This window comes from Pseudophryne corroboree, chromosome 5 (assembly GCF_028390025.1).
Source record: "Pseudophryne corroboree isolate aPseCor3 chromosome 5, aPseCor3.hap2, whole genome shotgun sequence".
In the NCBI taxonomy this organism is placed as follows: Eukaryota; Metazoa; Chordata; class Amphibia; order Anura; family Myobatrachidae; genus Pseudophryne; species Pseudophryne corroboree.
This window is the reverse complement of record NC_086448.1, coordinates 151,896,481-151,920,464: the sequence shown is the minus strand read 5'-3', so window position 1 is coordinate 151,920,464 and position 23,984 is coordinate 151,896,481. Positions and strand designations below refer to the sequence as shown.

General features: G+C 44.6%; 2 protein-coding genes across 5 annotated transcripts in view; one reads left to right on the top strand and one right to left on the bottom strand.

The window, feature by feature from the left end:
• The window catches only part of LOC134927409 (xin actin-binding repeat-containing protein 1-like), a 559,013-nt gene that overhangs the window by 326,266 nt on the left and 208,763 nt on the right, over nucleotides 1-23,984 (top strand). The gene's annotated exons all lie outside the window — the stretch shown is intronic.
• The window catches only part of OXSR1 (oxidative stress responsive kinase 1), a 446,840-nt gene continuing 445,004 nt past the window's right edge, over nucleotides 22,149-23,984 (bottom strand). For all 3 annotated transcript variants that reach the window (XM_063921823.1, XM_063921824.1, XM_063921822.1), the window contains exon 18: nucleotides 22,149-22,756. In XM_063921823.1, the coding sequence (XP_063777893.1) occupies nucleotides 22,682-22,756 (75 nt within the window). In that variant the 3' untranslated portion in view covers nucleotides 22,149-22,681. The remainder of the gene's footprint in view (nucleotides 22,757-23,984) is intronic.

Here is a 23,984-nt window from a genome sequence, read left to right as displayed (position 1 = left end):
GCGACAAATGTCAAAGTACAGCTTGTTTTGCACATATGTATGCATATATGAATCGTGTCTGAACATGTTCCAGCACTGTTGTATAATAATTATGTTTTAATCGTTATAAACAGAAACTAATATTCGGTCCATCAATTTGTTAACTAGTTATGCCACAGAGGCATGTAGTGCCTCATGGCTCATTGAGGCTGATCCATCAATTTGTTAACTAGTCATGCCACAGAGGCATGTCGTGCCTCATGGCTCATTGAAGTCATTAGTTCCTAGATAACGGAAATGCAGAATTCTAATACTCGCCCATCAATTTGTTAACTAGTTATGCCACAGAGGCATGCAGTGCCTCATGGCTCATTGTGGTCAACCGTTTGCAAAAAATAACGTGCGAGTATGTCTAAGTACATCTTGTTTTGCACATATATATATATATATATATATATGCATATATGAATCGTGTCTGAACATGTTCCAGCACTGTTACCTGAACATGTTCCAGCACTGTTGTATAATAATTATGTTTTAATAGTTATCAACAGAAACTAATATTCGGTCCATCAATTTGTTAACTAGTTATGCCACAGAGGCATGTAGTGCCTCATGTCTCATTAAGGTCATTAGTTCCTAGATAATGGAAAGGCAGAATTCTAATAATTGCCCATCAATTTGTTAACTAGGTATGCCACAGAGGCATGTAGTGCCTCATGGCGGTCAACCATCTGCAAAAATAACGTACGAGAATGTATAAGTACAGCTTGTTTTGCACATATATATGTATGCATATATGAATCATGTCTGAACATGTTCCAGCACTGTTATCTGAACATGTTCCAGCACTGTTGTATAATATAAATTAGAATTTTCTAAATGCTCTTTAATTTATAATAAAAAAGAAAAAGGCTATGTAGTATTGCTATTAAATATTCCACATGGGCTTGAAAAAACTTTTGAAACTGTGTTTGTTATTTTGCATGTTTACATTAATAATAACCAGATGCTTTTGTTATATGGTCATTATTTAATAATAACCAGATGCTTTTGTTATATGGTCATTTTGAAACGGTGTTTGTTATTTTGCATGTTTACATTAATAATAACCAGATGCTTTTGTTATATGGTCATTAAAATCAATACGCTTTTTTAAATCAGTACCAGTTGTGACATTTTAGCTGCTGGAATGTGAGAACCCTTTTGTGCTTCCAAGAAAATGGACACGGTCATTAAAATCAATATGCTTTTTAAATCAGTACCATGTGTGACATGGTATGAAGTTTTAGCTGCTGGAATGTGAGAACATTTTGTGTTACTTTAAGATATATCTTTCTCTTTTTTGTGTGTCATATGTGACATTCTTTTCAAAGCCATTATCTTTTAATACAGTTTAATATCGAACTCTATAAATTTTATATTAAATTCTATATAAAAGCGACATCAAACACTATAATTTAAAGGGGGCGTGCCCCAGGAGAAAGGGGGCGTGGTACCTGTCACTTTGACAGAAAGGTGTTCTTTATCTACTCACGGGCAAGCAGTACTGAGGGCGCGGCACCATGGCAAGATCCGCTGCTGCTGTGCCCCCCGTGCCGCTGTCCGCTGTGAAGGGAAACTAGACGCTTCATGTCTAATTTCCCTTCGTCGGCTGCCCGTTGTGAAGGGAAACTAGACGCTATGAGTCTGGTTTCCCTTCGTGGAGAGAACCTTTACTGTAATGATGTGCGGTGCGCGTTGACATAATCGCGCACCGCACAGCAAAGGTCTTCTCCACGAAGTGAACTAGACGCTTAGCGTCTAGTTTTCCTTCGTGGAAAGGACCTTTGCTGTGCGGTGCGCGATGACGTCATCGCGCACCGCACATCCTACTACAGTACAGGGGGTGTAACTGACCACGCCCCCTGAATGAATCCACGCCCCCTAATGCCGCCCGGGTCGCAAGAAGCCCCGGAACCGGCCCTGGTCTGAGGCTGCCACTAATCTGTGACTGATATGGGCCGACGTCAGAAACCCTCCCCAAAAAATTTCTGCGGAGAGGAAAAATACAGGCAAGATGAAACCGCATTGGAACCGACAGGTTAAGGTGAGCGATGCATGTCATTGTATTGGGACTTCAAAAACATTTTCTATATAGGGAAGAAAATCACTTCAGCCAGCATTGGAGTCTCCTAATAACCTGCAGGTTGGGTGAAAAGTTACACAAGACTCAGAATATTATCAAACAAAACTACTTTATATGTACACTTGTCACTTGCACAGTGTTGGTAGTAATAATGTGTGTTGAACTAATATTTGACCCATTCATTTGTTAACTAGTTATGCCACATAGGCATGTAGTGCCTCATGGCGTATTGAGGTCATTAGTTCCTAGATAATGGAAAGGATGAATTCTTATCAATATTGGTAAATCAGAGATAATGGCAGCTGCCGTGAGCAGCCAAAATGTAAATTTTAATAATAAAGAAAATTTAATAAACTTTTAAAAAACAACAAGTTTGCAAGGAAATATCTTGCCAAGACTCTGAACTGCGGGCTTAAAAACTCATTAAAAAATATCCCCAGTCGTGGGAAGAAGATGCAATTTAACCAAAATATTTTGCCAAAGAAGAGCAGCGACACTAGCCACATGCTCTGAGAGTGGAACTGGAAGCCAACGTTTCTGTTTAACTAATGTGGGGGAAAAATAAAAAATTTAAAGTAAAAATAGATAACATTTAATTGAAACAACCAATGTATTAAGCAATGCTTTATTCTAGAATGAAGAATGTTTTTGTTGCATTTTAAGATCAAACAAATGCAACTTGACATTTGAACATGAAAATTATGCATGAGAATGCAAAAAATGAAATAAAAATAAATTACAACTTGTTTTGTACATATATATTTATGTATATAATGTATACATATAGGACACATGTCTGAACATGATCTAATTTTAAACATGTCATTTGTGATTTTATGCGTGAGAATGTAAAAAAGTTCAACTTGTTTTGTACATATCTATGTATACATATAGGAAACATGTCTGCACATTACCTTATTTTAAATATGTCATTTGTGATTTTTCAGCATCAAAGCTTAAGGTAAGTCAATTTAAGGTATATATATATATATATACACAATGTATGTGTATACACAGCGTGTCTGGCTATATACATTGAAATAACTTTAAAACATGGGGTGGGGAACCATCAGACCTCCGGCTGTTGTTGAACTACACATACCAGTATGCCCTGCAACAGTTTTGCCTCATTGTCTAAGTATTTTGGTATGTATTCACTAAGCAGGGATAACCCTGTTCAACCCAGTTTACCAAAAGGTTACAGCAGAGAAACCCTCTAAATGATATGTTTTAATTGTATTCTTTGTCCCGCACCAGACAAAAATTATTTAATTATGATAGTGATACTATGTTAGAACCAAAAACCAGCTAGTAATTATATTCCTCCTCAGGGATTAAATTTGAAATGCTGGAGGTGCTCCTGCAATAAAAAATAAAATAAAAAATGTTTTAATTGTAATAAACAGTAACTAATATTCGGCCTATCAATTTGTTAACTAGTTATGCCCCAGGAGAAAGGGGGCGTGGTACCTGTCACTTTGACAGAAAGGTGGTCTTTATCTACTCACGGGCAAGCAGTACTGAGGGCGCCGCACCATGGCAAGATCCGCTGCTGCTGTGCCCCCCGTGCCGCTGTCCGCTGTGAAGGGAAACTAGACGCTTCATGTCTAATTTCCCTTCGTCGGCTGCCCGTTGTGAAGGGAAACTAGACGCTATGAGTCTGGTTTCCCTTCGTGGAGAGAACCTTTACTGTAATGATGTGCGGTGCGCGTTGACATCATCGCGCACCGCACAGCAAAGGTCTTCTCCACGAAGTGAACTAGACGCTTAGCGTCTAGTTTTCCTTCGTGGAAAGGACCTTTGCTGTGCGGTGCGCGATGACGTCATCGCGCACCGCACATCCTACTACAGTACAGGGGGTGTAACTGACCACGCCCCCTGAATGAATCCACACCCCCTAATGCCGCCCGGGTCGCAAGAAGCCCCGGAACCGGCCCTGGTCTGAGGCTGCCACTAATCTGTGACTGATATGGGCCGACGTCAGAAACCCTCCCCAAAAATGCCTGGGTATGCCTGCGTTTTTTCTGACACCCCAGAAAACAGCAGGTTTCTGCCCAGAAACGCCGGGTTCCTGTCAAACAGCAGCTGCATTGTTTTACGATCTGTACGCATTTTCTGTCACTATTACCCCATATACGTGCGCAATGCGAATGCTATTCATGCAGTGTAGTTTGATAATCACTCGATTTGTGAATTCTGTAATTAGTGATCCATGGTGAATTCGGCCCAATATCAAGTGTTTTCAAACTCCTATGCAAGTAAATATACGTTACGGTAAGAACTTACCGTTGATAACGGTATTTCTCCTAAGTCCACATGTTCCACAGGATAACAATGGGATATGATGGAGCAACAGCGGATTGGCACCAAACAATCACAAGCTTTCAGTCCTCGCAGGACGCAACGGGCTCGTCTATATATCCCGGCCCACTGGCTCAGGCAAATCAGTTATATTCCAAAGCATTTAGGCAGGAGCATCATGTAGAGCCCTAATCAGGTGAGAAGAACACAAATGCACACCTTTCCGTACAAGAAGGAAGACGTTTAGTGAGTAGAAAGGTCCTCAAATCATGTGCGTCATGGTTGGATCCCTGTGGAACCTGTGGACTTGGGAGAAATTCCGTAATCAATGATAAGTTCTTACCATAACGTATATTTCTCTGGCAGGGTCCACAGGATAACAATGGGATTTCCCAAAGCAATTTAGTGGTGGGGACGCTCCTGATTTGACAGGAGAACCTTTCGCCTGAATTCAGAGTCATGAGAGGCAAAAGTATCCAAGGAATAATGTCTAATGAATGTGTTAATGGAAGAACATGTGGCTGCCTTACATATCTGTTCTGCTGAAGCACCATGTTGTGCTGCCCATGAAGGACCTACCTTACGAGTAGAGTGAGCAGAGACATTATCCGGAATATCGTCATTCGAAGCCATCTTGCCAGCATCTGTTTAGTAGCAGGCCATCCTCTCTTATGAAATCCGTAGAGAATGAACAGAGAATCTGTCTTTCTGATGGTACTGGTACGATCCACGTCGATCCTTAATGCCAGGACTACGTCCAGCGACGCATCTCCCGCAGAAAGTCCCGATACCTGAAAAGCCAGGACTACAATTTCTTCATTAAGGTAGAGTTTAGACACCACCTTCGGAAGATACCCTGATCTTGTTCTTAGAACTGCTTTATCTGGATAAAAAGTCAGAAAAGGAGAACGATAAGACAGCGCTCCTAAATCTGATACTCTTCTAGCTGATGCCATAGTCAGTAGAAAGAGAACTTTAGCTGTCAACCATTTAAGATCCACTTTATTAAGTGGTTCAAATGGAGTAACTTGAAGGGCTTTCAGGACTAAATTTAAGTCCCAAGGCACTGTAGGAGAAGAAAGTACGCACATCCTGTAAATTGGCAATTTTCTTTTGGAACCATACAGTCAATGCTGATACTTGTACTCTCAAGCAAGCCACCTTCAAACCTTTATCCATTCCTGCCTGAAGGAAATCTTAGACCCTGGAAACTTGGAAAGATTTAAGGTCCATATTTCTTTCACTGCACCAATGAATATAGGCCTGCCATATTTGGTGATAAATGCGAGCTGAGGAGGGTTTCCCTGCTCTGAGCATTGTTTGAACTACCTCTTGACTTCAAAATAGAGGTTTCAAGAGCCACGCAGTCAACGATAGTCAATCCAGATGCCTGTGGTAACAAGGACCCTGCATTAGTAGATCTGGACGTTGAGGGAGCAGAAATGGAGCATCCATCAACATTCTCTGCAGATCTGTGTACCAATGCCTTCTGGGCCAAGCTGGAGCTATTAGAATCACGACACCCTTTGCTTCTTTTATCTTCCTGGCCACCCTGGGTAGCAGGATGATCGGAAGAAACAGATACACCAGATGAAAATCCCATTTCACTGACAGGGCGTCCACAAAGATCGCTCTGGGATCATTTGTTCTTGACCCGTACACGGGTACTTTGTTGTTCAGATGGGACGCCATGAGATCTATCTCTGGCAAACCCCACTTGTCTACTAGAGTCTGAAAGACATCCGGATGTAGAGCCCATTCGCTTGCTTGAATGGTGTGTCGACTGAGAAAGTCTGCTTCCCAGATTAGGACGCCCAGAACAAATACTGCAGACAATGCTGGAAGATGGAGTTCTGCCCATTTTAGTATGTGACTTACCTCCTTCATTGCTGTTTGACTGCGCATTCCTCCCTGATGGTTGAGGTACGCTACCGCCGTTACATTGTCCGAGCGAATCTGGACTGGTCTTCCTTGAAGAATGTCCTTTGCCTGAATCAGTGCCATGTATATGGCCCGAAGTTCTAACAGATTTATTGGCAGGCAACTTTCTTCTGCGGTCCATTGTCCCTGGAACCATAATCTTCCGGACACTGCTCCCCAGCCCTGAAGACTGGCATCTGTTGTCAGGATCTCCCAATCTGATATCCAAAAGGGTCTCCCTTTGTTTAGATGGGATGTTTTTAGTCACCAGGCTATTGACTTTCTTACCTTGTGTGAATGTACCATAGTCTCTTTCTTTATTGTCTGATGTATTCCATTCCATCTGGCCAGAATCAGACGCTGCAGAGGTCTTGAGTGGAATTGTGCATACTCCACCATGTCGAATGTTGACACCATCAAACCCATCAGTCACATTACTGCGTCGATTGGTATTGTTTGACCTTGTAACAACTCCTGAGTCCTTGACTGTACCTTGGATATCTTGTCCCGAGGTAAAAACATTTTCTGCAGACTTGATTCCAGTACAGCCCCCAAGTGAGTCATCCGTTGTGACGGAACTAGAGATGATTTTGCCCAATTTATGAGCCATCCGTGCCTCTGCAGACGTGTTATTGTCTGTTGGAGATGGTCCAGGAGCATTTCCTATGATTGTGCTAGAGTTAACAGGTCGTCGAGGTATGGAAAAATTCTTATCCCCTGCTTGCGAAGATAAGCTGAAATAACCACCATGATTTTGGTAAACACTCTGTGTGCCGTGGCTAACCCAAAAGGTAAGGCTTGGAACTGAAAATGCTGCTGGAGGATAGCGAACCTGAGCTAGTACTGATGGGACAGTGCTATAGGAACATGTAGGTAAGCATCCTGAATATCCAGGGATACCATATACCCCTGGTTCCATGGCCAAAACTATGAAGCGTAGCGTCTTTATGTGAAACCGTGGTACCCAAATATACTGTATATACTCGAGTATAAGCCGACTTTTTCAGCACTTTTTTGTGTGCTGAAAAAGCCACCTCGGCTTATACTAGAGTCAGTTGCAGTGCAGTGTGACAGGCAGAGCAGTGTGAAGGAGGGACACGGAGCGCACAGCGCGCGCCTCTCCTGTGTCCCTCCTGCATCTCCGGTGGCAGCGGCGGGTCTATTAAAGGAAGTACCCATTCGTGACCTCTGATCACGAACCGGCACTTCCTTTAATAGACCCGCGGCGGCTGCCGGAGAGACATAGGAGAGGCGCGCGCTGTGCCCTCTGTGTCCCTCCTTCAGAAGACAGCGTGGGATCGATGGAGGGGTAAGTAACAGGCACTGGGGAGCATATTTGGCACTTGGGGAGGGGGCATATGTGGCAGCATGAGGGGCATATCTGGCAGCATGAGGGCATATCTGGCACATCTGGCACTGTGGGGCATATTTGGCAGCATGAGGGCATATCTGGCACATCTGGCACAGTGGGGCATATGTGGCAGCATGAGGGGCATATCTGGCAGCATGAGGGCATATCTGGCACTGTGGGGCATATTTGGCAGCATGAGGGGCATATCTGGCAGCATGAGGGCATATCTGGCACTGTGGGGCATATCTGGCAGCATGAGGGCATATCTGGCACATCTGGCACTGTGGGGCATATGTGGCAGCATGAGGGGCATATCTGGCACTGTGGGACATATTTGGCAGCATGAGGGCATATCTGGCACTGTGGGGCATATGTGGCAGCATGAGGGCATATCTGGCACTGTGGGGCATATTTGGCAGCATGAGGGGCATATCTGGCAGCATGAGGGCATATCTGGCACTGTGGGGCATATGTGGCAGCATGAGGGCATATCTGGCAGCATGAGGGCATATTTGGCAGCATGAGGGCATATCTGGCACTGTGGGGCATATTTGGCAGCATGAGGGCATATCTGGCACATCAGGCACTGTGGGGGCATATCTGGCAGTATGAGGGCATATCTGGCACTGAGGGCTGTGTACGGCTAGAGCTGCATTTCCCACGCTAGGCTTATACTCGAGTTAATACGTTTTCCCAGGTTTTTGTGGTAGAATTAGGTGCCTCGGCTTATATTCGGGTCGACTTATACTCGAGTATATACGGTACTTGTTCAGCATTTTGAGATTGAGAATAGGCCGAAATGACCCATTTGGCTTCTGAACCAAAAACAGGTTGGAGTAAAGTCCCTGTTGTGCAGGGGGTACTGGAATGATTACTCCTGACTGAAGCAATTTCTGAACTGCTTCTTGCAAAGCCCTGGCCTTCGTCTCTACCCGAGATGGAGAAGAACCTTCGAGGAGGATGCTTCTTGAAGGGAAAAACATAACCCAGAGATACCACTTCTTGCACCCAGGCATCTGTTGTAGACTGCTGCCATATCTGTGCAAACTGAAGAAGTCGGCCCCCTACCATGGGGTCCCCCAGGAGGAGGCCCGCACCATCAAACTGATGGCTTATTCTCTGGTTTTGAGGCTGGCGTTCTGGTAGCCCATTGCTTTTTCGTCTTACAAAATTTATTGTATTGTGGCTGCTTATGATCACTTTTTCCTTTTGCTTTTCCTTGTGGCCCAAAGGGACGAAAAGCGGGACCCCTACGTTTGGGGTTATATGTGGAAAGAAATTTTACCTTTTTGGAGTCTGCTTCTGACTCCAGAATATCTGTAAATTCTTTACTAAACAGAATGCTTCCAGTAAAAGGCAGAGATTCCAGAACCTTCTAAAATTCTGAATCAGCTTTCCATGTACGTAACCAAAGTGCTCTGTAAGCAGCTATTGTTGAAGCTGATGCCCTGGAGACGATAGTGCCCATATCTAATGCTGCTTCTTCCAAGAACATTGCAGCCTGTTTTATGTGAGCTACTGTATATAGGATTCTTGCTTCCTTGAAGGCGCTGTAAGACCGTCTCCCATCACCTCTTTCCAGGCAGCAACTGCTTTCGCCATCCAAGCTGAAGCCATGGCTGGCCTTATGACTGCCCCAGACAGAGAAAATATGGTTTTCATAAAACCATCGACTCTCCTATCCGTGACATCATCCAATGACGTTGATGGCAAAGGCAATATAGATTTTCGCACTAAACGAATGACATGGTATCTACTTTGGGAGCCATTTCCCATTTTAAACAGTCCCCAGCTGGAAAAGGATAATTGGAATCCCATTTTTTGGGGAATTCTATATTTTTTACTGGGTGAAGCCCAAGCCTCTTCCATGATTTCCATAAGCTGGTCTGACCCTGGAAACTCAGTCTTACTTGCTTTGGGCCATTTAAATACAGGTGCCTTGGTTTTTAACACAGGCTCTGCTGAATCCTCTAAGGATAGAATGGCCTTTAATTCTCTAATTAGCTCAGCTATATCCACTAAGCGGAGACCTTCTACTTGTTCTTCATAAGCCGAAGTATAGTATATAGAGCTTTCATCGTCCGATGAATCATTCTGTGTAGCCTGTGAAGTTGACGGTTTCCTTAAACTTGGTTTATCAGCTTGTCTTTTAGGAGAAGCTGGTGAGGGAAATGATATACCATAAGTAGGGAGCTGCATGCATGAGTTATTAGTGTACCCCATTCCTGGTAGTGAAGCTGTAGGAATTACCTGTTCAGCTATACTGGACAAGGTCTGTGCAAACATCGCCCAAGGTGGATCTATCTGTACCTGACGGTGAACAGGGATCTGCCTTGTAATCTGCTGAAACGCAAAACAATTTGCACATAAACCATGCTGTACCAGATCCTGAGAGAGAGGATAATACAGTTTTTACAAGACAAACACGATATGGAGTGTTGGTGTTGCTGTGAGTGTACCCTCGTCACTTTTGCCACTCTTAGACATGATAAATAATCAGCACTTTCACAGTGTACTACACAATTTGTGACTGTAACCACTTTAACCTTCTAAAGTGATATCAATCTGACCCTACCCATGCACCGGCATTGAGGATCAGAAGAAACAACTGACAAACATATATTAGTCAGCAATCACACTAGCAGTCAGTCACATGTTATAGATTAGTCATATGAGCACATAATCAACTACAAACCCATTTTAAAGTATGTAGGAGTACATATTACTGAATTCTGTTTTATACAGATCTTAAAGTATTCAGACGCAATGCGAAGAAAATAAGATTTTAAACCTACCGGTAAATCTTTTTCTCCTAGTCCGTAGAGGATGCTGGGGACTCCATAAGGACCATGGGGTATAGACGGGCTCCGCAGGAGACATGGGCACTATAAAGAACTTTAGATTGGTGTGCACTGGCTCCTCCCTCTATGCCCCTCCTCCAGACCTCAGTTAGAGAACTGTGCCCAGAGGATACGGACAGTACGAGGAAAGGATTTTTGTTAATCTAGGGCAAGATACATACCAGCCCACACCATCCACACCGTACAACTTGGAACATACGAACCAGTTAACAGTATGAAACAAAACAGCATCAGCCCGAGACTGATCAAAACTGTAACATAATAACCCTTATGTAAGCAATAACTATATACAAGTCTTACAGAATTTAGTCCGCACTGGGACGGGCGTCCAGCATCCTCTACGGACTAGGAGAAAAAGATTTACCGGTAGGTTTAAAATCTTATTTTCTCTTACATCCTAGAGGATGCTGGGGACTCCGTAAGGACCATGGGGATTATACAAAAGCTCCAGACCGGGCGGGAGAGTGCGGATGACTCTGCAGCACCGATTGAGCAAACATGAGGTCCTCCTCAGCCAAGGTATCAAACTTGTAGAGTTTAGCAAAAGTTTTTGAACCCGACCAAGTCGCCGCTCGGCAAAGCTGTAATGCAGAGACGACTCGGGCAGCCGCCCAAGAAGAGCCCACCTTCCTAGTGGAATGGGCTTTTATCGAATTTGGTAACGGCAATCCAGCCGTAGAATGAGCCTGCTGGATCGTGTTACAGATCCAGCAAGCAATAGTCTGCTTAGAAGCAGGAGCGCCAAGCTTGTTGGCTGCATACAGGACAAACAGTGCCTCTGTTTTCCTAACCCGAGCCGTCCTGGCTACATACATTTTTAAGGCCCTGACTACATCAAGGCACTTGGAATCCTCCAAGTCACCCATAGCCACAAGCACCACGATGGGTTGGTTCATATGAAAAGATGAAACCACCTTAGGCAAAAAATTGAGGATGAGTCCTTAATTCTGCTCTATCCACATGGAAGATCAGATAGGGGCTTTTGTGAGACAAAGCCGCCAATTCGGACACCCGCCTTGCAGATGCCAAGGCCAACAACATGACCACCTTCCAAGTGAGAAATTTTAAATCCACCGTTTGAAGAGGCTCAAACCAGTGAGATTTTAGGAACTGTAACACCACGTTAAGGTCCCATGGGGCCACTGGGGGCACAAAAGGAGGCTGGATGTGCAGCGCTCCCTTTACAAAAGTCTGGACTTCTGGGAGAGAAGCCAATTCCTTCTGAAAGAAAATTGATAGGGCCGAAATCTGTACCTTAATGGAGCCTAACTTTAGGCCCATATCCACTCCTGTCTGTAGAAAGTGGAGAAAACGGCCCAGATGGAAATCTTCAGTAGGAGCATTCTTGGCTTCACACCAAGATACATACTTCCTCCAGATGCGGTGATAATGTTTCGCCGTCATCTTCCTAGCCTTAATCAGAGTAGGGATGACTTCCTCCGGAATACCTTTCCCGGCTAGGATTTGGTGTTCAACCGCCATGCCGTCAAACGTAACTACGGTAAGTCTTGGAACACGCAGGGCCCCTGCTGCAATAGGTCTTCCCTGAGAGGAAGAGGCCACGGATCTTCTGTGAGCATTTCCTGAAGATCTGAATACCAGGCCCTTCGAGGACAATCCGGAACAATGAGTATTGTCTGCACTCTTTTTCGTCTTATGATTCTCAGTATTTTTGAGATGAGCGGAAGAGGAGGGAACACATAGACCGACTGAAACACCCATGGTGTCACCAGGGCGTCCACCGCTACTGCCTTGGGGTCCCTTAACCTGGCACAATACCTCCGAAGCTTATTGTTGAGGCGTGTCGCCATCATGTCTATTTGTGGAAGTCCCCACTGACTTGTTATCTCTGCAAAAACTTCTTGATGAAGTCCCCACTCTCCTGGATGGAGATCGTGTCTGCTGAGGAAGTCTGCTTCCCAGTTGTCCACTACCGGAATGAAGACTGCTGACAGAGCGCTTGCGTGATTTTCCGCCCAGCGAAGAATCCTGGTGGCTTCCGCCATTGCCACTCTGCTCCTTGTCCCGTCTTGGCGGTTTACATGAGCCACAGCTGTGACGTTGTCTGATTGAATCAGAACTGGTAGGTCGCGAAGAAGATTCTCCGCTTGTCGTAGGCCATTGTATATGGCCCTCAATTCCAGTATGTTGATGTGTAGACAAGCCTTCTGGCTTGACCATAGTCCATGAAAATTTCTTCCTTTAGTGACTGCTCCCCATCCTCGGAGACTCGCGTCCGTGGTCACCAGAACCCAGTCTTGAATGCCGAACCTGCGACCTTCGAGAAGGTGAGCACTCTGCAGCCACCACAGGAGAGACACCCTGGCCCTGGGGGACAGGCTTATTTTCTGATGTATTTGTAGATGGGACCCTGACCACTTGTCCAGAAAGTCCCACTGAAATGGCCTCGCATGGAACCTGCCGAAGGGGATGGCCTCGTAGGTCGCCACCATTTTTTCCAGTACTCGAGTGCATTGATGGACTGACACTTTTTTCGGTTTTAACAGGTCTCTGACCATGTTCTGGAGTTCCTGGGCTTTTTCCATCGGGAGAAAACCCCTCTTTTTTTCCGTGTCCAGAATCATGCCTAAGAAAGATAGCCGAGTCGTTGGAATCGACTGTGACTTTGGTAGATTTAGAATCCAGCCATGCTGCTGCAGCACTCTCAGGGAGAGCGACACGCTTTTCTGCAATTGATCTCTCGATCTAGCTTTTATCAGGAGATCGTCCAAGTACGGGATAATTGTGACTCCCTGCCTGCGCAGGAGCACCATCATTTCCGCCATTACCTTGGTGAAAATCCTCGGGGCCGTGGAAAGCCCAAACGGCAACGTCTGAAACTGGTAATGACAGTCCTGTACAGCGAATATCAGGTATGCCTGATGAGGGGGATATATGGGGACATGAAGGAATGCAGTGGGATACAATTTCCATTGCCCAAGGATCCACGTCTGACTGAACCCACAGATGGCTGAAGAGTCGAAGACGTGCCCCCACCGGCGCGGACTCCCTCAGAGGAGCCCCAGCGTCATGCGGTGGATTTAGTAGAAGCCGGGGAGGACTTCTGCTCCTGGGAACTAGCCGTAGCAGGCATTCTTTTCCCTCTACCCTTACCTCTGGCGAGGAAGGAAGAGCTCCGACCTCTTCTGGACTTATGCGACCGAAAGGACTGCATCTGATATTGTGGTGTTTTCTTTTACTGTGGGGGAACATAAGGTAAAGTAGATTCACCCGCGGTAGCTGTGGAAACCAGGTCCGCGAGACCTTCCCCAAATAAAACCTCACCCTTGTAAGGCAAAACTTCCATATGTCTCTTTGAGTCGGCATCACCCGTCCATTGGCTGGTCCACAGGGCTCGCCTAGCAGAAATCGCCATGGCATTGGCTCTCGAACCTAACAGCCCAACGTCTCTCGAATCGTCTCTCATATATAAGACTGCGTCTTTAATGTGACCTAAGGTCAATAAAATGCTATCCCTATCTAGGGTATCAATGTCAGATGACAAGGTATCTGCCCAAGCTGCTACAGCACTACAAACCCAAGCCGACGCTATTGCCGGTCTGAGCAAGGCACTCGTATGTGCATAAATTGATTTTAAGGTAGTTTCCTGTCTGCGATCAGCAGTATCCTTGAGGGCTGCCGTGTCTGGAGACGGTAACGCCACCTTTTGGGACAAGCGCGTTAAAGCCTTGTCCACCCTTGGCAAGAATTCCCACCTGTGCAGGGAAAGGATACGCCATAAGAATTCTCTTGGGAATCTGCAGTTTCTTGTCTGGAGTTTCCCAAGCCTTTTCAAATAACGCATTCAGCTCATGAGATGGGGGAAAGGTTACCTCTGGGTTCTTTTCCTTAAACATGTATACCCTCGTGTCAGGGACCGAGGGGTCATCTGTGATATGAAAAACATCTTTTATTGCAATAATCATATAATGAATACTTTTGGCCACCCTTGGGTGTAACCTCGCATCATCGTAGTCGACACTGGAGTCAGAATCCGTAACGGTATCAGTGTCTGCTACTTGGGACAGGGTACGTTTCTGAGACCCTGGAGGGCCCTGTGATACAGCCAAAGTCATGGATTGACTCCCTGTCTTTTCTCTGGACTCTGCTTTGTCCATTCTCTTATGTAATAAAGACACATTTGCATTTAAAACATTCCACATATCCAGCCAATCAGGTGTCGGCGTTGCCGACTGAGACACCACAATCATCTGCTCCACCTCCTCCTTAGATGAGCCTTCCGCTTCAGACACCCCCACACACTCAGGGATATATATATATATATATATATATATATATATATATATATACACACAGGTTGAGTATCCCTTATCCAAAATGCTTGGGACCAGAGGTATTTTGGATATCGGATTTTTCCGTATTTTGGAATAATTGCATATCATAATGAGATATCATGGCGATGGGACCTAAATATAAGCACAGAATGCATTTATATTACATATACACCTTATACACACAGCCGGAAGGTAATTTTAGCCGATATTTTTTGTAACTTTGTGCATTGAACAAAGTGTATCTACATTCACACAATTCATTTATGTTTCATATACACCTTATACACACAGCCTGAAGGTCATTTAATACAATATTTTTAATAACTGTGTGTTTTAAACAAAGTTTGTGTACATTGAGCCATCAAAAAACAAAGGTTTCACTATCTCACTCTCACGCAAAAAAGTCCGTATTTCGGAATATTCCGTATTTCGGAATATTTGGATATGGGATACTCAACCTGTATATATATATATGGAGACAGTCCCCCAATAAGGACCTTTGGAGAGACAGAGAGAGAGTATGCCAGCACACACCCAGCGCCACCGGACACTGGAATAAATCCCAGTCAGTACAGCGCTTTTATAAATATACTCACTGCGCCAATTAAATGTGCCCCCCCCTACTCTTTTTTGCCCTCTGTACTTGTGTTCAGCAGGGGAGAGTCCGTGGAGCCAGCTTCTCTGCAGCGTGCTGTGGAGAAAATGGCGCTGGTTAGTGCTGAGGAATCAAGCTCCTCCCCCTTACCGGCGGGCTTCGATCCCGCTCAAATCTTTATACTGGCGGGGGTTTTTGCAATATACTGCCTCCACAGTATATATCTATGCCAGTGTCCCCAGAGGGTTAATAATTGCTGCCCAGGGCGCCCCCCCTGCGCCCTGCACTCATACAGTTCCCCCAGTGTGTGTGTGTGTGTGTGTTGGGAGCAATGGCGCACAGCGTTACCGCTGCGCGTTACCTCATAGAAGATCAGAAGTCTTCTGCCGCCTTTGAAGTCTTCTATCTTTTCATACTCACCCGGCTTCTATCTTCTGGCTCTGTGAGGAGGACGGCGGCGCGGCTCCGGGACGAACGGCGAGGGTGAGACCTGCGTTCCGACCCTCTGGAGCTAATGGTGTCCAGTAGCCTAAGAAGCAGAGCCTATCATTTAAGTAGGTCTGCTTCTCTCCCCTCAGTCCCACGATGCAGGGAGCCTGTTGCCAGTAGTGCTCCCTGAAAATAAAAAACCTAACAAAAAGTATTTTTTCAGAGAAACTCAGTAGAGCTCCCCTGCAGTGCACCCAGTCTCCTCTGGGCACAGGATCCAACTGAGGTCTGGAGGAGGGGCATAGAGGAAGGAGCCAGTGCACACCCATCTAAAGTCTTTAGAGTGCCCATGTCTCCTGCGGAGCCCATCTATACCCCATGGTCCTTACGGAGTCCCCAGCATCCTCTAGGACACAGGTTCTCAAACTCGGTCCTCAGGACCCCACACAGTGCATGTTTTGCAGGTCTCCTCACAGAATCACAAATAAAATAATTAGCTCCACCTATGGAGTGTCAGTGAGTAATTAATACACCTGTGCACTTGCTGGGTTACCTGCAAAACATGCACTGTGTGGGGTTCCTGAGGACCGAGTTTGAGAACCACTGCTCTAGGACGTAAGAGAAAACCACAGTAATGTAACTCATATGCAATAGGCACTTAAATTTAACTATTCATACTGACAAAAAGTAGATAGAAATTTAGTGCTGTATAACCCGTGCTCAGTAGAGTGGGATACAGGGAGACTCACCTCACTTCCAAGATCGATCAATACGTTAGCGAACGCTGAGTGGATCCAGACGCTGCTAGTCTACACTGCCGCTATGGGAACTCTTAAGTGGACACAGACGCACTGTGCATACAGACGCACCGGTCATACAGACGCCTGTACTGTGACCGGGTCTCCTCGCGGTAGCGCTTAGTGAACACAGATGCAGCGGCCTATGCTGCGACCGAGACCCCTTGTGGTAGCGTGTGAGACAATCAGTTAATTGCGGGAGACTCGCGGAAAGTGGTCATGAACTGGGAGGAGGGGCGACAGGAGAGCGTCTAACTACCCACCGCTGATATCAACCCTAGGGATCGCAGCCTCATACTAATCCTGGTGCCTTATGATCCCTAAGGCCTAGCGCTGGAGCACCTGTGGTGGCAGCGCGTTAGCTACTGTTTGTACAGTGCGGCTGTGTCCGTATTCCCCGACTATGTGGAACAGATGCCTTACCTTCTCCTCGTGCTCCGGCCACAGCCTGGTAACGTCTGCTGGACCTGCTAGTATATCCGACACAGACACCCGTCGAGACAGCACTGTACGCATTGGTAAGCGTTATTGCGACCCGGCGGAGAGTTGTTGGAGCGACTCTTTCCAATATGCGTAAAAGACGCTGTTAAGAAAGATCGCTCAAAAACATAGTAAGACTATAAAAATAAAATAAGAAAATTTAGGGCTGCCAAGAACAGCAGCCCTCTGACCATGGTCCGGCTCCTGCCGCACCAAACAAAAAAACTGATTTGCCTGAGACAGTGGGCGGGGATATATGGACGAGCCCATTGCATCCTGGGAGGACTGAAAGCTTGTGATCGTTTGGTGCCAACCCGCTGTCGCTCCATCATATCCCATTGTTATCCTGTGGATAACCTGTGGACCCTGCGGAGAAAAATGCAATTATGGTCGGCGCAATGGCACCCATCTCACATCCGAGACAGATCCAGAGGGGTGGTCACCCGCATCCCCCCACCCCCATACACACTTCACCCATAAATTACAAAGACTTGCCTGCCAGCCTAATCAAGCATGTCATGTCAGGTTTTGGCATTATGGTCCCCATACAGAAGGCGAAAGTGCAGAAACTGTTCGACCTGCATAAATGTTTTTATATCTGTAGCTGACCATGCTGCAGCTTGCAATTCCAGCTGTCCAAACCAGTCTCTACAACAATAAAAGGTAACTTATCAGCTTTTCTGGTCTATGCAATTTCGCCAGGTACATACAGTGATTATCCCAATTATAATGACCACCAGGCAATTTTATGCAAAGTAGCTACTCCACAGAAAATGCTGACAATAGGATGTCTGAATCTGTATAAGAACAGAAGGTGTGTATGAAGAGACTAGTGAAGTGTGCCACCCATGTAATAATGCGTAAACAATGCGATCTGACAGACTTTGAATGTGTAAAGGTTATTGGCGTAAGCAGCAGCACTGCAAGCGTTAAGCAAATGGCGGCACTGGTGAATTGTTGAAGGCTGGCAGTTGTTAAAATGTACACAGAGAGGACCAGCATAACCGGATGCTGGAGCAATACATAAGAGTGGGCAGACTTGTTCAGTCCCACAGACGGGCAACAGTGAATAGAATCAGGGACCAGTTCAGATGATGGTCTCTCAATGAACAGTATGACGCACATTACATGGGCTACAGAACCAAAACATCTGGCTGTACACCAGGTATGTCAAACTTGTGGCCCTCCAGTGAAACTACAAGTCCCAGCATGCTTTGCCAGCATATCTTCCACTGATTAGTTGTTAAAGCATGCTGGGAGTTGTAGTTTCACAACACCTGGATGACAATGAGTTTGACATGCCTGGACTGTACACCAAAGCGGTTGTAGTGTGTAGTATGGTATCCCGGCGGCCGGGCTCCCGGTGAGCAGCATACCGGCGCCGGGAGCCCGACCGCCGGCATACAGACAGCGTGGCGAGCGCAAAGGAGCCCCTTGCGGGCTCGCTGCGCTCGCCACGATGCGGGCACGGTGGCGCGGTACACTATTTATTCTCCCTCCAGGGGGGTCGTGGACCCCCACGAGGGAGAATATCTGTCGGTATGCCGGGTGTCGGGATTCCGGCGCCGGTATACTGTGTGCCGGGGTCCCGACATTTGGCATACTGAAGACCACCCCACCAAAGCTATGTGCTACAAACAGGCAGAAATGCCTTCAATTTACTCAGGAAAGAGGAATTGAACATTAGATGACTGGAAACGTGTCATGTGGTCTGACAGATCATATTTCAATTACACTCTGCAGATGGTAGGGTAAAGATATGGAGGCAACAGAGCAAAGGGGGTTGTTCAAAGATATAGGCAGCAAGATCTGCGTCAATCACCTCACAAGCTGGGGGCCGCCCAGCACAGAGGCATCACAGCATGTGTGGGGTACCCTCATGATGCCACAGCAATTTTATTGCAGGCACATCGAATTAAGGAAGACCCCTTCTATATCTGTGTGCGACAGAATCTGTATATGAAGCACAACGGAATGTTTTGAAAAAAGCTGCGGCTGCGGCATCGTAGCACTTCGTATACAGACACACAGAGACCATCCCGATGCATGCGAGTCTCACGGGACCTGGCCGTACCATGAGGGGCTGCTTGGCGTGATGTTAGCATAGATATGAGAACACATCCGTAAAGAGGGTGGAATGTTATCGCATAGCATTGGTGAAAACCCCTTAGATAAAAAGCACAGAAGAGATTGCGCAGATTTGATTTCACGGATCATCACAATACATTAATTATATTATTATTAGAGTTGTGATAGTATTAGCCTCATTGTTGGTTTGGTTTTTGAGGTAAAAAAGACCTAAGTTGTGAATGTAATGTGGGTTTCATTATTTAAATGGACAAAATACTGTGAAGGGTATCTAGGTCTTGATTAATATTTCATAATCTCCTGTAGACAAATTACCTGGGCAATCGGTAATGTTTTTTCCCCTGCATTGCAAATAGTGATCACCTACTGCAGTGATGGGCAATGGGCATCCCTACTCCCTAGGACAGCAAGCAACCCTCTGGTCATACATTAGGACGATATCATTCCAACCAGCCAAACTTTTTGACTTTACCCAACTAATCGTTCAGGTGAAGGGAGAACTGTTCCATGTGGCCTCCAGCTCCTTCCAGATTTATTGTATGATAAATCAGTGGTTTTATTTTTGGTTAATTCTGATTTTGATTCTGTTTTTGGTGCATTTAAAAATTAATAATCACTGATAAAAATGTATACAAATAGCTAAAATAATTTTTTCATTTTAAAATCTGGATTCCAAACCAGGACTCGGTTCATATCCCCTTGGGAGATCTGGACCGCGTTTTGGTTCGGATACACAAAATTCGTATGGATTCGGATTTCTGGAGCACCCAATCACACATCTCTAATACAAAACATGCACAGTAGAACTGGAAGTACGGCCTCGTTTTCAGTTCCACTTTTGTGACATAAGGCTACAAAAACAAATAAAATAAGTAATGAATCTAAAAAAAAAAAATAAATAAATGGGGAAATGCTTTAATAAAGCAGTTATTTTTTTGTTCTTTGGCACTGCTGTTGCCATCCTGAGATGGGTGACGGCGATAACAGGACAGCAACAGCACTTGTACCAACACTGTCCTTGATAAATAGGCATGGGAAAGTCTGCACGGGAGGGGGGGGGACAATGGCTCTGGCTGGGTGTAGCTTTCAATAAATAGCTAGAGTCATGATCTCTGGCCAGACAACAGCCTTATTGCCTGGAGAAAGGGGTTTCCTCCTCTTAATAAATATGCTAATTACGCTTTGCGCCTGCTTTTAAAGTGGGTAAATCACAAAAACCTAAATAAAATAAGCTGTAGTCCAAGGTTTCCCAACTTTAGTCCTCAGGAGAAATAAACAGTGCAGGTTTTAAGGCAATTCATGCTTGAGCACATATAGTTAAAACAAAACAATTGATGTACTAATTACGTCACCTGTGCTCAATTATGGCTACCCTTAAAACCAGGACTGTTAGAGTACCTTGAGTACCAAGGATGGAAAACACTGTTGTAGGCTTTGAGAATAATGTATTATTGCAGATGAGTGTGAATTAGAATGTCCTCAAAATGTAAGCTTTATTACAATTTAGTAAATCCTTTAATACCTTTCTTACAAATAATCACTGTATTGGTGTTTCTGTGGCAGCACTCTCATTGGTAGTACCACTTACCTGCCCCATTGTGTCCGGATTAACCCTGTATTACCACAGACAGGCAGGAGCGCAGTATAATTCCGGAGGTCAAAGACATGACCCTTCCCCCTGTATGTATTGGTGATGCCTCCACAGCAGATGCTAGTTAGGACATTTCTTATGTCTTCTCATGGAATGCCTTACCTGTTCATATACATGGATCAACCATTTCAACATCAGACCGAATGTACTAAGCCTTGGAGAGAGATAAAGTACAAATCAGCTCCTAACTGCCATGTTACAGGCTGTATTTGAAAAATGACAGCAGCTGATTAGTTGGTAGTTTATCTCTATCCACAGCTTAGTACATCTACTCCTCTGTACCTGCCACCACTAAATTCTGGGTTGCAAATGACATGAAACTTCCACTGACAGAGATCATTAATGATCATGTGGCCAGCTGACGGCGCAGGACTAATGGTCCGGAACTGTAATATCTTATGTTGCAGTGAATTTAGTTATCATTTACAAATATTTACTTTATTAGCTGTAAGTAATTCTTCATTGCCTGTGATCGGAGTACCGCTAGATATGTCAGCGAGGCAACATGGCTGAGTGTAGACAAAGGGCTTGTTCTTTATAGCTCACAACAGTCAGAATACAAACAGCGTGACACCCACGGTCAGAAACCTGATGAATCGCAGTATTTTTTTATCCCTAACCTACCCGTCCCGCAGCCTATCCCTCCCCTTAGTGCTTAATCCTAACCCCAAGGCTGTACTTACTTTCAGGATCCGCCAGAATTCTAACCGTTCGGGATCCCGTTGTCTTGAGCGCATACCCTTTATAGTACAGATTTGTTAAGTACTTATTAAGCCCTTTAGAGCTGGGAGTTCTCTGAGACGGGCAGTGCTGGGTAGTGAGAATAAACATGTAAGGGACAAACAGGTCACTCAAACTCACACTGAAAGGGACCGTGATGGACAGATACCCTTTAATGCAGTGCTACCCAAACACATCAAGTGGATGACATGATCATTGTGTAATAACACCAATATATTTAATGTATAAAGTAAAATACTTTGTGGCTTTAATTTTATCATCATCCAGAAGGTGATGATTTTAAGACACCTAAAATCTTCTCTCTAGAATATCACCTTTGATAAATGCTCCATAATGTATAAATTCCTGATGATTAAGTTTACAGAATAGCAACAACTTGCACACAAACACAACAGATAGAAAAACATTTTTCCTCAACAACAGGTTGAACATAATGTCCCTTTGTAAAACTACATAACCAAGAACCAGGTCATCCCTGATCCACATAAAAAACTCTGATCTTTGTGAAAGAAACGAAGACAAAAGAACAGACTCAAATTATTACGTTTTTATTTAGACTCTTTTTCTGTTCACTTTAAATTAAAGCCAATAAAAATCAGATCCCAAAATTCACTTCTCTTTGCCTTGAGTGTTTAGGAGTGGTAGAAGCCCATAGATCCATACTCAGTAGTATTCTCAAATAAGGCAACAGTAACAAACAGGTATGCGAAGCGCAAGCTGAACCTCTGCAGTGACAAAGGGACAACCGACGCGTTTCGCTGGTGACCCCATTAGCACTACAGAAGGCAACTAGCACATCTTATATGAAAAAAAAAGAAATCCAAATGAATCATGTGCAGAAAACACTTTTGGTCTCTGTTACAAAGCTCTAACCCCCTCAGTGTAGACCTGGTCACACTAAGTAAGAGACATTTGTTAGACAAGAGATAAGTAATACATGTTGTTACAGCCCTGAAACAAGCCAGAGTTTGATTCTTTGGCAGTAGTGGTTCTTTAGGCCAAGAGAGAAGCATTAGAAAGATGAAGATGTAGGTCTCATTAGGAAGCAGCTCATACAATGGCAGCTTAGCTGATACTGAGCTGTGCAAATCCTATGAGTTTTCCATCATCTGGAATGTCTGACGGATCCACCCCAGAGGCCTGGAGAGAAAGGAATTCATAACAAAAGGAAATAATTAAATGTTAATACTTTCTTAAAAAAATAAAATAAAAATCAAAGCATTTAAATTTGCCCTGCGTCTCCTTAAATGACTGTCCCTCATTGTAGCATGCCTTGTGGATCACCTGCTTTGTACTTTTGCTGGTACATATAACAACATCTTCCAGACATCGGCATTTAGAAGAATTTTTATTTTACAGGTAACGGTGCAGAAAAGACCATTGACAACCAATTATATTATAACTGGTTTTTTTTTTTGTTTTTTTAAGTATAGTTTAGGAAATGACTGTACGCATCTTCTTAGCATCTCACTGGTTGATAAGGGTAATAATGCCTTCTTTTCTGCATTGATAGCTGTAGAACAGTTTTCATTAATGTGCTGGATAACTGTTGATTAAGGTGATTTGGTGGCTAAGGAAGCATAATAGGATGATAAAGAAAACACAATGCAGCTCCTATTATACATCTCCAGTCTCTTGAATTATGGTGTCCCGCCAGCAGTACATATATTTTCATTCAGTATTAAGAACAATATAGGTAGCACTAGTCATCAAACACCAAAAGAATAGTTTTACGGCTCTTTATGCTACAAGGGTTAGGTTTTATATGGCCCTGTGGGTTGTCCCAAAATGAATTTGAATGCACTCTTAAAGTTTCTTTATATTATAAGGTATTGTTCTATTATTGTCATTTTAGTTACATACCTAAAGGGGGGTACACACGGAGAGATCCGTGTTTAAAATCTAAGCAATCTGACTATATGCTATCGCCGGTGCTAGATTGAGCCTGCAGGCTCAATCTAGCAGGTCGCTCACTTTACCGCTGTGTGAAGTGAGCAGCCCCCCCCCTTGCTCAGCACATTGCGCTGTGCTGAGCAGGGGGAGAGATGTGTGCTGAGCGGTCTGTGTTAAGATCGCTCAGCACACATCTCTCCCATCAGTACCCCCCCTTAAGTGTTCAAGGTAGATTCCATTGTATAACACTATTTATTTTATTTATTTATTAACAGTTTCTTATATAGCGCAGCATATTCCGTTGCGCTTTACAATTGGAACAACAGTAATAGAACAAAACTGGGTAAAAACAGACAGAGAGGTAGGAAGGCCCTGCTCGCAAGCTTACAATCTATAGGGAAATAGGCATAGATACACAAGGATTGATGCTACCTATTGCATAATGGTCCACCAGATTGCTAGGTTCTTAATGGGT